Genomic DNA, 14,529 nt, shown 5'->3' with positions numbered 1-14,529 from the left:
GTTTCAAAATCTTTGTCTAGCCTCTGCACTGCAACTTTCATTTCAGGCTCAACTAAAATTTGATGTAAGACTAATAATAAACAATATATATCTGGAATGTTGATACCCTACATATATGTACCTCTGTGTTCAGGTAGTGGAGCAAGATATCTCTTCCATGTCATCTCATTTACATGTACAGGTGGGATTTTAGATTTACCCTTGGCTGAAATATCTCCACTTGATTCTTCCTTCATTATAGGAAAAATTCATGAAATTTATATTATCTTTAATAACAGTACCAAATATTATAGGTAGATTTTCTTCCAAAAGGAAAGTGCAATATTAATAAACATTTGTAAATAAAATTATCTTAATTAGAAAATTATATACCAGTTCAATATCAAAAGTTTGCATCTCAAAAAAATGTCCTCATGTCAGACATGACAAAACTTACAGTTTTACATAAACATATTAAAAGAAAGACGACAAGTACAGATTACAGACAAAAACAAGACTATGGACAAAACAAGACAAGACATACATAGACTAAGCTTGAGTATTAGTGTATTATACCTGAGAGCTGTCTTCTTGTGTTGTAACCTCCTCATCTGGTACCTTGCCCTGATAACCATACACTAGGTACCATAACAACTGCTGTATAATTCTTCCCCTCTGCATCTTAGCTTTGTAACCATACAGTCTAGCTGCTTTCTACAAAACAGTAAAATTTATAAGTGTATATGTGTGCTTTGCTGCATAAAATATGTTTATGTACACACACACATTTGACTCAAATGTCATTTCTTATCTCAACTACCTAAATGAAATTGTGTCTCACTAGATTTTTACTAGATTTTATGTCGCTATTGTATATAACTCATTAGTACATTTGTATTTATGATGTGGCACTGTAGAGAAAAATAAATAAATCCCTCAAATTTAGAACGTATGTGAAAGTAGGCCTACTCGAACAAGAAATAGTACATTGATGTCATTGTTTTCTTAAACTAACCAACAAATTGGCAGAAATGAAACTTTTGGTGAAAGAGAAATATCTTATGACCATTTTGAGCTAAAATTTATTTGTTTATGAGTTTGCATTCAAAATTGAGGATTAATGCACTCCATAGTAAACTAATTTAAAATTTCCAGAAAACCAGGGGTTATTTTTAGTGGTACCTCTTTTTTCGGAAGACCTTTTCTTTTTTTATATGGTTTTAAACATCTAATGAAAATTGTCATGTAGAAAGCTGATACATGTACGATTTAGGATATACCTGGTTTCTATGAAGTTAAACTTAAGGTAAAATATTTAGAAAGCTGTGAAAATTGCAAAATTAGGTTGAACAGATAGGGACTTTTAATTGGTGGTATGACACCTAAAGAAGATATTCCAAATGTTTTTACAAAAATTCACTTGTGATTATCTTTTGAAACAATTATATTAGAGATGTCTCTCCGAGGGATAAAAATGATGAGAAACCAAATGTTTGAGTAAATGTCTAAAATTTCAACCCTTTTTTTCTCTTAAATTAGCACACAAAGGTACATTCTTTCTTGCATATTTGAATTAACTAGGTGAAAAACAGCTTGTATGCAAATTTCCTAAAATAAAATCTGAGTTGAAAAAAAACATATTGCAAAGTCACTCTTATGTATAAAAGGCATATACAAATGTGCTAAGGTCAACACCAATGCACTTACTTTATCATAGATCATATCTGTAGATTTCAGCTTGCTTTTAAACTCATGAAGTTTACATATACTTTCCCTGGCACTGTCAGGCAAACCTTGCAGTAGGTCCTGTAAAAAAAGAACTAAGTATTACTTGTAAGAAATTCCTATTTTATGCAACTAAACATAACATGAAACAAACTGTATGTTATGACCTGTTCATTTCAGTAAATTTATCAAATAATTTCTTGACTTTGTAGAAAATGTGATTTCTGAGTAGGAGTCGAAGGTTGGTGGTTTATTCCAGGCACTCTGGATTCCTAAATCAATAAAAACTGGCCATCCTGATTAAAGCCAAGGTTGCTGAAAATGCTGTGAAACAGCAACAAAAAACAAACCAGATATCAAGAGAATTCCTTTTCAAATATAACAATTTCAGGACTAAATTTATAACAAGAGTGCACACGCTGAAATGTCTCGCCTTCTATACTAATCATTGATATTATGTTGATAGTCCTAAGTATAAAGCTAAGCTTTATTACAACTGTCACATAAACTTAACATTAACCAAGATAACTAAACAAAGACCAATGAACCTTGAAAAAGAGGTCCAGGCCAGATGAACCATGCCAGGCAGACAGGTACAGCTAACAATGCTTCTATACAACATATATAGTTGACACATTACTTATAGTTTAAGAAAAATAGACCAAAACACAAAAACTTAACACTGTACAATGAACCGTGAAAATGAGGTCACAGTTAAATAAAACCTGCTCGACAGACATAAAGATCATAAAATATTTCCATACACCAAATATAGTTGACCTATGGCATATAGCATTAGATAAAAAGACCAAAACTCAAAAACTTAACTTTGACCACTGAACCATGAAAATGAGGTCAAGGTCACATGACATCTGCCCGCTAGACATGTACACTTAACAATCATTCCATACAACAAATATAGTAGACCTATTGCATATGGTATGAGAAAAACAGACCAAAACACAAAAATTTAACTATAACCACTGAACCATGAAAATGAGGTCATGGTCAGATGACACCTGCCAGTTGGACATGTACACCTTACAGTCCTTCCATACACCGAATATACTAGCCCTATTGCTTATAGTATCTGAGATATGGACTTGACCACCAAAACTTAACCTTGTTCACTGATCCATGAAATGAGGTCGAGGTCAAGTGAAAACTGTCTGACAGACACGAGGACCTTGCAAGGTACGCACATATCAAATATAGTTATCCTATTACTTATAATAAGAGAGTATTCAACATTACAAAAAATTTGAACTTTTTTTTCAAGTGGTCACTGAACCATGAAAATGAGGTCAAGGACATTGGACATGTGACTGACGGAAACTTCGTAACATGAAACATCTATATACAAAGTATGAAGCATCCAGGTCTTCCACCTTCTAAAATATAAAGCTTTTAAGAAGTGAGTTAACGCAGCCGCCGTAGCCGCCGCCGTAGCCGCCGCCGGATCACTATCCCTATGTCGAGCTTTCTGCAACAAAAGTTGCAGGCTCGACAAAAATGGTGAACTTTTTTATTGTGTTATAAAATATCATAATAAGGACAATAAAAAAATCAATCCTACCTTGCATGGTTTCTTTGCTACTGGAGGTTTTTTCTTGTGTGAGTTTTTCAGACTTTCTTTAGATACACTGAAGGACTTTAATTTAGCTTGTTCTATAGCACTTTTAACAATATTGTCTGTAGGCTGTATACTGGGATCACAGTAAAACTGCAACTACAATATTATAATACAAGAAACTTAAAAGAACTGTATAAAAGGCAATGTCAAGGTTTCAACATTAAATATGATTAATGAAAGCATCATTCAACTAAATTCTTGTAATTCAAAATGCTAATATAACTATATGAGGGTAATGTCATGGTTGTAACAAATTTAGGATAAATTTTACACATCAATTTTTCAACCAAATGTTTATCATTAAGAACATCATTTCACACACACACAAAAGTAATGTTCAATGAGAACCATACTTTGTCTTACTTTCCACACAAAATCTGAACCCTCAATCAAAGATTTATTACATCTAAGTCTATTGTGAAGTAAAAATCAAAATTGAAAAAAAAAAATTAACACAGTAACATAGAAGTGATCTTTTTAATAATTCCTTGACAGTTGATTTGTACTTACTAATTTAGTATTATCTCCTGTGCCAATAATAGTTTTGATGCATCTCACTTTTCCCTGTTTCACTAGAATGTGTAGAAGAGTATTTAGTGTTTTCTTATCAATCTGAAAGGAACTTCCTTCTGCTTTTTCCTTTGCTCTTAAATTCTGCAAATAATGAAGAGAAAGTATAAAACTATCTAATGCAAGTTTGGAATGTTTTTCACACAAAGTTCAAAGTACATACCTACTTTGGGTACCCCTCTTTTTCAAAATCCTCCATCCTCAAATGTAACTTTAATGTAATTTGCAACCTTTTGAATCTGCATTAATTTTAAACTTGCAGTAACTAGAAAAATATATACATTATGGTTTTGAAAGAGATTTTTTTTAATGGGCCAATGGAAAGTGATGGAACTAAAAAAAACTCACCTTTATCAAATGGAAGACATTCTCTATCAACTTAGCATCTCTGATTGCCTCTAGTAACCAGGACATTCTTTTAAAATGCTTCCCTGTCTGTATGCTCTCTAGAAAATAAAGTTTTGATTGTATATTATTTGCAAATCAAATATGAAAATCAAAAGCTAATTAAGCAGAAACATTTTTGGTACTTGTAAAAGAAACAACAGAAATCACAATTATTCTACATTTATGTTGATGTAGGTGAATATATGGTTAAAACGACCACTTGGGTAAGAAGCTGATAAATAACATCCTGACTTCAACATTCTCACAAGAAATGTTTCATCATTTCTTAATGTAAATGAAAAAAAAATACTCTTTTTTTCTTATCTTTATATTTATAAAATTTTATTGTGGCCAACACATTTTTTATACAAAAAAACTTTAAAAACATAAATTCAAAGAACATTATATTTTTACGGTGTTATTTCCAACCAGGTGTTATTGATTGTGTACCATATCAAAATTTGCATTCTGCCCTAAGACAGAAAAAACTTACCAGAAACCTAAAATTCTTACCCTTCTTCTGGAATTTTCTCCTAACATTAGAACCATTCATATCCTGCTCTGATTTGATATGTGGAAATTCTGACACATCATCCAGGAAACTGCTTGCCATTGATACTTCTGAAATTTCTTGAGAAGATGAATTTATTCCTTCCATAATACTTTCAATATTATCAGTTGATTCATCCATTATTATCTCTTGTTTTATAATGGGTGTACTTGTTAACATTTCTGTAGATATGCTCTGATTCCCCAGTAGTTCATCCTGAGTAGTTTCTGCAGCTGTAACAAAATTAATATGGTATAATACTAGAACTGAAAGCAATATGTAATATTCCAGTGCAAATTTTTCGACATATTATGTAGAATATAAAAAGCCAGTAATCTTTAATTGCAATTTACCTTAAATAGTTGGTCTATATTTTTTATAACAAGCAATTTATTTTTGATGCAAAAACACATTTAATGTGTAAAACTTTTTATTTAAAAGAAGAAATTTATATAATTTGAGCTCATGTTGTATTATTGTAAAAGGACTGAAGTAACAATTAGTTATGGCCATTGATGTTACTTTCCATAGCTTGAATTATAACTTGACATGTATTGATAATCAGGTATTTTAAACCCTACATTCTGTATTAACTTATATCTTTTTTATTGCATAAGGTCATGCTTTTCTTAGACTGCATAATATGATGTTTTTACAACAAATCCCATGTAAGTGTACTGATGAATATTTTGGTCTGAAAGAAATGTCCTATCTATTCAATAAATTTTAGAACTAGCTTTCAGTAATTGCAAGTATAATTTTTGAACTTTAACACTAACATTTTTTTGAAGATTTCCTCTTTATTAGTTTTCCTCCATATATATTTTGGCCACAAATAATTTGACCAGTTGAATACTTTCATCCTACTTACTATCATTTAGTCTTGCTTCTCCATATTCATCCTCGGGTTCCTCTTTCTTAATCAGCTCCAGGAATTTACCCTGTTCTGAATAATACTCCTGCAGAACGTTACTTTCATCCTTAAATTTCTTAGCAATGTACCTGGAAATAATTAGTTATCTTCTTAAAGAAATTGACATAGCACCACTACTTCTAAAACACAAGACCTTACAACATACACAGTCTTGTTTATCAATATTGAACTTAATGTTATCTTGCTGTTCCTATTTCTTTCTATAACCTGACTATTATTTATTATTTCAGTAACAGAATATGTATTTTATGTAAATTCCACTAGTGGAAGAAAAAAACTTTGTTAATTTTTCTACATAAATAAGATTATAAAGACAAAACCTAATACGTTTTTTGCAATAAAAGCTGGTAGCCTGCTATAGCCTACTACTTTTGCATGACTAACCTGCCACTTAAGAAAAAAACTGAAAAATTGTTATTCGCTTAACATATTGAAGCTTTTAAATATAATAGTTCAACAAACATGAACTCACTGTATTCTTTTAACCTTGCCCATGTCCACTACCACATCTACAACACTACCTGACCTAATCAAAGCTTTACATATAGCTCTACCATCATAGTAATCTAGACACATCATCTTAGTGAGTTCAGCCCTGTTTACACCCTGTGGGCCAGCAGATTCCACTGCCATTAGTCCTTGACATAATAGAGGTCTTTCATAGATATAAGCATAGGGCTTCAACTCTGGAAAAAAAGAATTTTTAAAATTCAAGTTTAGAAATGTGTATGGTTGTATGGCAAAAGACAGACTGAGGTTACAGCCGATTGCATTTAGAGTGTAGGTAAATGTACTATCTTTGGTTAGCTTGCTTGCTAGCTGAACCGTGAAGTCATTATAAGGTAAGATATACTGCCCTCCTACAGACAGATAGATTAGTTATCTGTCGGACTAGTTCAACTCTTAAAAAGGGTAGTTAACCTAACCTAGTAATGACTTCACGGTTCAGCTAACAAGCAAGCTAACCAAAGATATAACATTTACCTACACACTCAATGCAATTGGCAGTAACCATTATAACTTTCATCATTTGAGTGGGAGTATACAAAAGTCTATAGGACTGTTAAACATTGTTAATAAAATTTTTTGCCAAGGTGGCTGTATAAACTTATGTTGACACTTCATCAACAACAATTTTTTTCAGTTTTCTTGACAGGGAATGTTAGTGTATGATGGAATAAGAAATTATAGGTTACCTTTCTAATATTTACAAGAAAACTTCAATCTGGCAAAAATTGATTTCCTCAATATGGTATAAACAAATTCCTAATATCAAAAGCTTTTCAGAACTCCATTATATATTATAATAATTGTTACCTCTCTTTGTGTCCTCTCCCTCAGTTTCCTCATCCTCTTCTCCAACCTCATCATCAGATTCCTCATCACTGGCAGAACTTGGCATTCTAGTACACTCAATTACACGTAAATGTTTTTCCGATATTTTGTTCCTGAAAAAAAATGTGTGCAAAATCTGAAAAAGAATATGGTTCCATACGACCGTAGGCACTGAACCCTCCTTCTAAATTTGGATTATAATTTAGAATTTAATTCATAACTAACCTGTGAAGTTGATGTGATCATAACTCAATGGTCAGCAACCTTTAAAAAGATTCCTATAACAGCTAGCACATTTAAATCTGTGTCCTGAATATAGTGCTGTTTTTCAATTCCTTCTTCAAGTAACTGATCATGATCATTCTGTTGATAACTTTTTATTGTGTGTTTATTTTGATTACATATGGACATGATAGGAAAAGGGGAGGTACCTTGAATTGTTTGTTGTTGTTTGTCTTTGTTCTATTTTTTGTTCTATTTTTATTCTTCAAAAGAGTAGTATTTGGGGGTTGATGTGGTCTTATTCTGACCTGGGTTTTTTTTATAGAATATGGCTTGATTTATTTAATGTGGATACCAATTCTCTTGGATTAAGGGAAAATTGTGTTTTCGTTGAATTTTCATTAAATTTGTGTTACTTTTGGCAATGAAATTATTGAAGTTTGGTATCCTATTAATAATAATTAATCCGTAGTATTTTATAAGTGAAACGAAAAATCCCTTAATTTGGCATATTTCTAAGACTTTCATATCATATTCATCATGTGTAGTAAGTTTCAAATTGATGTGACCACAATTTCATGGTAAATTACTTTAAACTAAAACACGAACCTTATTAGAATAACTCATTAGTTAAAACCCATATTTGTAGTTTTAGAATTTTTTTCTTTCTTTAGAAAAATTACTTATCCTACAAATAGATATAAAAAGATGTGGTATGAGTGCCAATGAGACAACTCTCCATCCAGGTCACAATTTGTAAAAGTAAACCATAATAGGTCAAAGTATGGTCTTCATACCAAATACTAAATACCTCTTTTTAACAAATGACTTGAACACTATCTATAGCAACCTACTTTGTCATATATTCTTTCTCCTTGGCATCCGGAAACATTTCTCTGTACAGTATAAGATATGTTTTGAAGACTTTCTTGTAAGTTTTGTACACTTTCTTAAATGATTTCTCTTCTATGTGCTGAAAAGATATATATATATAGATATCACTATAAAACAGTATTTCATAGATTTTGACAATAAGACTAATAAAATCATTTAAATGAGGTGTGTAAATAAACTGTTACTTACTTAGTAGCATATTTTTGGAAAGAATTACATAATTGATAAAAGAAAATATTGTTTTCAAATAATAACATTTAACATTTTGAATCAAAATTCTAGAATATGAACATTAACCCTCAAATAGATTATACTTTCTCGGATATATTATCATTTCCTTTGCAAATATTTAGATTGAGTACAAATACTGATAAATAAATTCTTCTGCACTAGTTTATAATTACAACTGATATTCCTCACTGAATTGTTTTTTTACTGTGTAACTTTGAAAATGATATAACTCCATTAGTATAATAATATGATTTTGGTGCTATACTGCACTGTGCACAATATCGTGGAATATATAATCTAATTTTGGTTGAGTTAACACAGAACATTCTGTTGCTAGACTACCATACATTTTGGTGTTTAATATGAGAAAAGTGTACTGCATTTAATACTGGAAAGAAATGACAATGAAATGAGAACTAAAATATCACATTTCAGAATTATTATATAACTGAATGCAGTTTTGCTAAAATTGACCATATTGTGTCACAAAGACAAACAGACTTAAAATGTGATAACTAATTTTTCTCATTTTTTGGTAAAAATATTTTACTTCTATTCATGGGGGACAAACTGAAATTCATGAATAAAATGCTATAAATTCTTGTGATTTTTTTCTGTGATAGGATGCTGCCATACAGAAATATTAGAGTTCTCTACTGCTATCTTAAAACAAGTGTAACTGTGAGCTACTGCTCACTGATGATACCCCTGACACAAGTGGATAATGTCAATAGTGTAAAAATATGTAAGTGTTCGGTAAACAGGAAGTTGTCAAGTGATGAATCTGAAAACATATCACACAGTATAGCTGACTTATATAAACCCTGAAACCAAATTTCAGAAATCCTGGCATTGTTGTTCCTGAGAAATGCGACAAAAATTTTCAACTTGGTCATCATGTGTAAAATGAAACAAGTGTTTGGTAAACAGGAAGTTGTCGAGTGATGAATCTGAAAATGCATCACACAGTATAGCTGACTTATATAAACCCTGAAACCAAATTTCAGAAATCCTGGCATTTTAGTTCCTGAGAAAAATGCAACGAAAATATTCATTGGACGGACGGACGGACTGACGGAAGGAGGGACAGACAGAGGTAAAACAGTATACCCCCCTTTTTCAAAGCGGGGGTATAATAATATATTTCAACTTTTATTTTTTACTCACCAAGTCATTTCTAGTTTTGGATATAATTTCTCTATGATTTGGTTTCTCCAATAAGTAAGTGGCTATTTGTGAAGCTATTATAAAGTTCTTCGAATTGACAACTTTGAAAAATCTGGTAAGATGAAACATCTTTCTCATCAAGTGCTTATGAGACTTTGATAAAACACTAACATCCTACAATGAAAAAAGACATGGCATAATTTAAGGGGAAAAAAATGTTTTTTGAGTTTCTGCTTATTTATAAATATGAACCAAAGCTCCCCCTGTGAGATTTCATATAACATAGAAAAATGGAATAATGAAAATGCATCAAATAGGCAAGTCAATTAAGATCAAGCTTGCAGAAGTTTCTTTTTCTTTTCAAATCATTCATCCTACTACAAACCTTCATCAGTCTTCACGCTTTACCACAGACTCAGTCACAGACTCAGCCTCTTAGGCATTTAAAATTGTTTCTAGCCTGTAAAAATCATCCCTACAGGCCAAAAGAATCAAACTAAATATTTTTTCCAAAAAATTGAGCCAAGGGCCTGTAGATTCAAAATTGTTTGGTGAAGACTGCCTATTTTACAGAATTAGTAATATGATTGGACTAATATGAATTTCTTTAAAGTGTTTTTGTAGAACAGGTACATAATTTTCATATCATTGTTGTCAATAAATGCTTTTTAACCTTACCTGTTTCTTAATGATTCCTAGTCTGACTAGTTTAATTGTATGATAAAACAGTGTTTTACTGGGCATCTTAAAGACTTCTAAACTGACTGGTCCAGCTGATAATTCTCCACTGTATCTTCCTCTATAAATTATATAAATATTCTATATATCAGCTGCTATTTCAGAAATCACTTGTATCAGTTGCCCTAATAAGTGTAACTGAAGAGATTGGCCAAATTTTTTTGGAGTCGGGTAAATTTTGTATTTGGATATTTGACATTACAGGGACTTTACTATGGAAAAATTGCGGCATACAAATAAACATAATAAATGTTTAAATTGCTGCATGCAAACAGTGCTTTTACAATTCTAAATGGGAGTTTTAAATCTTTTGTGAAACATATCCTGTAGCAATCTACACGATCATAAAAATCGACAAAAATTACAGAATTTACAATATATAATTACCTTCCTATTCTCTCTAGAACACAATATCTTGAATCAATCCAGCTATAGGTCGGATCAAAAGTTATATAATTACCTTCCTATTCTCTCTAGAACACAGTATGTTGAATCAATCCAGCTATAGGTTGGATCAAAAGTTATATAATTACCTTCCTATTCTCTCTAGAACACAATATGTTGAATCAATCCAGCTATAGGTCGGATCAAAAGTTATATAATTACCTTCCTATTCTCTCTAGAACACAGTATGTTGAATCAATCCAGCTATAGGTCGGATCAAAAGTTATATAATTACCTTCCTATTCTCTCTAGAACACAGTATGTTGAATCAATCCAGCTATAGGTCGGATCAATAGTTATATAATTACCTTCCTATTCTCTCTAGAACACAGTATGTTGAATCAATCCAGCTATAGGTTGGATCAAAAGTTTTACCCAACAAAGCTTCATTTCTCTGTCTTTGTGAGGCTACAACAACAAGCTTCTCTCCAAATCTATAAACAATAACATTTGAAATGTGAATGAGCAAGGCTAACAAATTCAAAAACTCTACCCCATTTTTACTAATACAGAAAGTCAATGATGTTTTGCCATGGCAGACCAAGAAACATTTAGATAAAATATGAAGAAGTGCACAAAAACATTTGGAACTGAAATTTTCCTGAACATTTCATGGAAATCAAGTTACATGAGCTGCAGATATATAGTTTGGACAGATGAACAAGGTCAAAATGATCATTAAACAAACACTCTTCACTGAACAGTTCATAAAGGCTAATACCACTATATTCCTTACTTTATACTTAGGCAAACTCTCATATAAACTCTTAAATGGTAACCACCAAAGGTATTGGTAATTTGGTATCATTGTCAGAAACCAAGTAAAAGCTATGACACAAAGTGAATGTTTGTGGTTTCAAATTGAAGAAATAGATTGGAAACAAGTTTAATGCTTGTGGTTTTAAAATGTTGAAATAAACAAAATACTTTATAAATGGCTGAAAAAATAGTTTTTATATCTTCTTGCAGGATTTTGTTCTTTTAAAATTTTGGATTGGATGAACAACAATAAATGGCATTGTCAGACAGATATTATTCTATCTGGAAATATAAAATTGAATGTAAATACTTTGCGTTCAATTTGTGAAATTTCCACAGTGAACGAAGAGAATATTTTCAATAATTTCTGTACTGTTCTCAATCTGATGGGAAATTTTGACAGATTAAGAAAGGATTTTAAGATAATAAATAGTACAAATCCAAGACTACATCAAAACAAAAAAAAATTCAACACAAAGATTGTGTGAGAATTTCATAAATATCTTCAATAAATTTTTTAAAAGTTTCCTGAAACAAATATGACAGCAAACCTGTTACTTAATGAAACCACCAAAAAAATGCCATTTTGTTAATATGCAAGTATTGGGAAGAATTATATGTTTCCATGCCAACCTTTCAATAACTTTATCCAGTGACATAAGTAGTTTGCCAGCACTAACAATTTCATCAGTAACAGAATATCTTGTATGAAATGTAGAACATGATCCAATCACACCGTCCTGGTTTATACAGGTGACAGGGTAAGCTTCTGTGTGGTGGGTATCCTGAAATTATTATCACAGTAAAAAACACAGAAAACAGTTCTACAAACATATCAGATTTGTATGCCCCTATTTTATTGTGTGTATTGAACAAGGTTTGATTGGTACTATGATCTAATTCTGATGTTTCCTGTGAAAGAAGATGAAGTCTATATAATTCATTGTTGGTATCTATACATAGATTTTGCAAAATTAAAACTTTTCACAACCCTACATCATCTGCTTAATGACAGAAAGCTGAACAGTAGATAACTCCATTGAACTCTTTACCAAATAGCCAAAATCAAATGAATGTTCAGCATTATTTCTGTTGAAAAGGTCACTAGAAATGTATTCATTGTTGGTCCTCTTGTTATGATTCATTTTTGATTTCATTTTTAATGTAAACAAAGACTCCTTATTAAATCAAAAGAGAGAAACGGTACTGGAAAAGATTTCTGAGCTTTTATGGAAGTCTGGAAAAATGTTAATGATTTTGGAATCATTAGTATTTGAAAACATTAGTATATCGATTTTCTACTGCTATTGATGACTTCATCCTCATTTTTTTATGTCCTTTTGCTTAAAATAAAAATATTCTTATATTCTCATCCCTGCCTACCATAAATATGAAATACATGCCATTAGTTTTCTATCTAAGGATTATAATTCTAAACAGTTCACGTTTGTTACTTGAAACTTTTCTAGAATTGTTTCTAAATTTCTATCTTAAAATTCTAAATCCAAAACAGTTCAAGTCTTTTACTATAAATATTTAAAAACTAAAATAAAAGTTTGATATTTATTGCATATGTTTTCGAAAAGCCCAGTGAGAATCAAAGCTTTTTTTTTATTACAGCATTATTGTATGCTATGTTACAAGAATTCACAAATAACAACATATTACATGATATAAAGATCAAATAAAGCCATGTTGATTCAGATTGAACAACAATGCTTAAAAAGTTCTGCCCATCTTTCATGAACAGCAAGAAGCAGATATTGTGAATGAAAATACAAACATAGAATAGAAACTGAATAGAAAGCAAGAAGTTTAATGTCTCAAAGATTAAATGTAAAAGCAATCATCAAAAAGGTATTGCAGCAAAATGAATTGTTAATAGTTGGATACAGGTCTGCAGGCAAATACAAAATACAATAATTCTCCTTGTTTTAAGGTAAACCATTCAAGTACTAAAACTTCAACCACCAAACAAAAAGACTTACCTCAAAGGCCTAAAAATTTGAAACTTTCATTTAAGTGTCACAAATAACCTACTTTCCTAAATAAAAATAAACTTGATGGCTGGATGTATAGGTGTTTATCATCCAGTGACAAATATTACATTGATATCAGGACAAGAAAGTTTAATTCATTGACCACTTTGGACAAGTCATACATACTGCATTGCTTCAACAGAAATCATTCAAGAGTTAATAGAAATAAGAAGATGTGGTATGAGTGCCAATGGGACAACTCTCCATCCAAGCCACAATGAGTAAAAAGTAAACAAATATAGGTCAAAGTATGGCCTTCAACAGATAGCCTTGGCTCACATTGATAGATAAAGACTGCTACACTTTTATCCACATAAAAGTTTGATTTTAAAATAAAGCACTAATTTTAATTCTTTAAAAAGTGTATTTCCATAAAGATATAAATTCCATACAGGATGTTGGATATTCACCTTGAATCTTAATGGGCAAACTTGCAAGTTAAAATTGACTACCATACAAGGCAGGATTACTTTTCAATTGTGAAGAAAATAAACACTGTAATTACAATGAATATCTTTTATAGCTGTAGTCACACTAAGAGTTTTGTGCATCAAATGTCCATCTTAGATTTCAAGCAATCTATATCAAACAATACTATACTATACCTGGTTTAATTCTACCATATGTCCACTCTCTGGGTCAACAAAGTCCATTCGATTGAAGATGTCCAAATCCGGTCTTGGTTCAGGTAGCTCATAGTAGACAAACTCTGACACTGTTGTCAACTGTCGCCATAGAAACCCTTTAGATTTCTCATCAAGTTTGATAACAAAACCAGGCCTTTTTGCAAGTCTTTTCCATAGTGTGTTCACTGTTATACCTGTATTGTGAAAAAAATACATTTGGGGTACATCTTCATATTGGTTATGGACAATTTATTTACAGTTTATTGTATATATTTTTAATCTGTGAATTCTCATAG

General features: G+C 31.2%; 1 protein-coding gene across 2 annotated transcripts in view; it reads right to left on the bottom strand.

Annotated features, from left to right (window-relative positions):
• The window catches only part of LOC143080684 (general transcription factor 3C polypeptide 1-like), a 264,959-nt gene that overhangs the window by 247,351 nt on the left and 3,079 nt on the right, over window positions 1-14,529 (bottom strand). For both annotated transcript variants that reach the window (XM_076256672.1, XM_076256681.1), the window contains exons 3-18: window positions 14,213-14,427; window positions 12,202-12,353; window positions 11,118-11,243; window positions 10,306-10,426; window positions 9,628-9,801; window positions 8,190-8,308; window positions 7,096-7,226; window positions 6,251-6,464; window positions 5,716-5,846; window positions 4,808-5,077; window positions 4,256-4,353; window positions 3,848-3,991; window positions 3,281-3,433; window positions 1,687-1,785; window positions 556-693; window positions 122-230 (exon numbers count right to left, since the gene is read on the bottom strand). In XM_076256672.1, the coding sequence (XP_076112787.1) occupies window positions 122-230; window positions 556-693; window positions 1,687-1,785; window positions 3,281-3,433; window positions 3,848-3,991; window positions 4,256-4,353; window positions 4,808-5,077; window positions 5,716-5,846; window positions 6,251-6,464; window positions 7,096-7,226; window positions 8,190-8,308; window positions 9,628-9,801; window positions 10,306-10,426; window positions 11,118-11,243; window positions 12,202-12,353; window positions 14,213-14,427 (2,394 nt within the window). The remainder of the gene's footprint in view (window positions 1-121; window positions 231-555; window positions 694-1,686; window positions 1,786-3,280; window positions 3,434-3,847; window positions 3,992-4,255; window positions 4,354-4,807; window positions 5,078-5,715; window positions 5,847-6,250; window positions 6,465-7,095; window positions 7,227-8,189; window positions 8,309-9,627; window positions 9,802-10,305; window positions 10,427-11,117; window positions 11,244-12,201; window positions 12,354-14,212; window positions 14,428-14,529) is intronic.

This window comes from Mytilus galloprovincialis, chromosome 1 (assembly GCF_965363235.1).
Source record: "Mytilus galloprovincialis chromosome 1, xbMytGall1.hap1.1, whole genome shotgun sequence".
NCBI classification, from domain to species: domain Eukaryota; kingdom Metazoa; phylum Mollusca; class Bivalvia; order Mytilida; family Mytilidae; genus Mytilus; species Mytilus galloprovincialis.
Note: the sequence above shows the minus strand (reverse complement) of the source record. Positions and strands in the feature narration are given on the sequence as shown.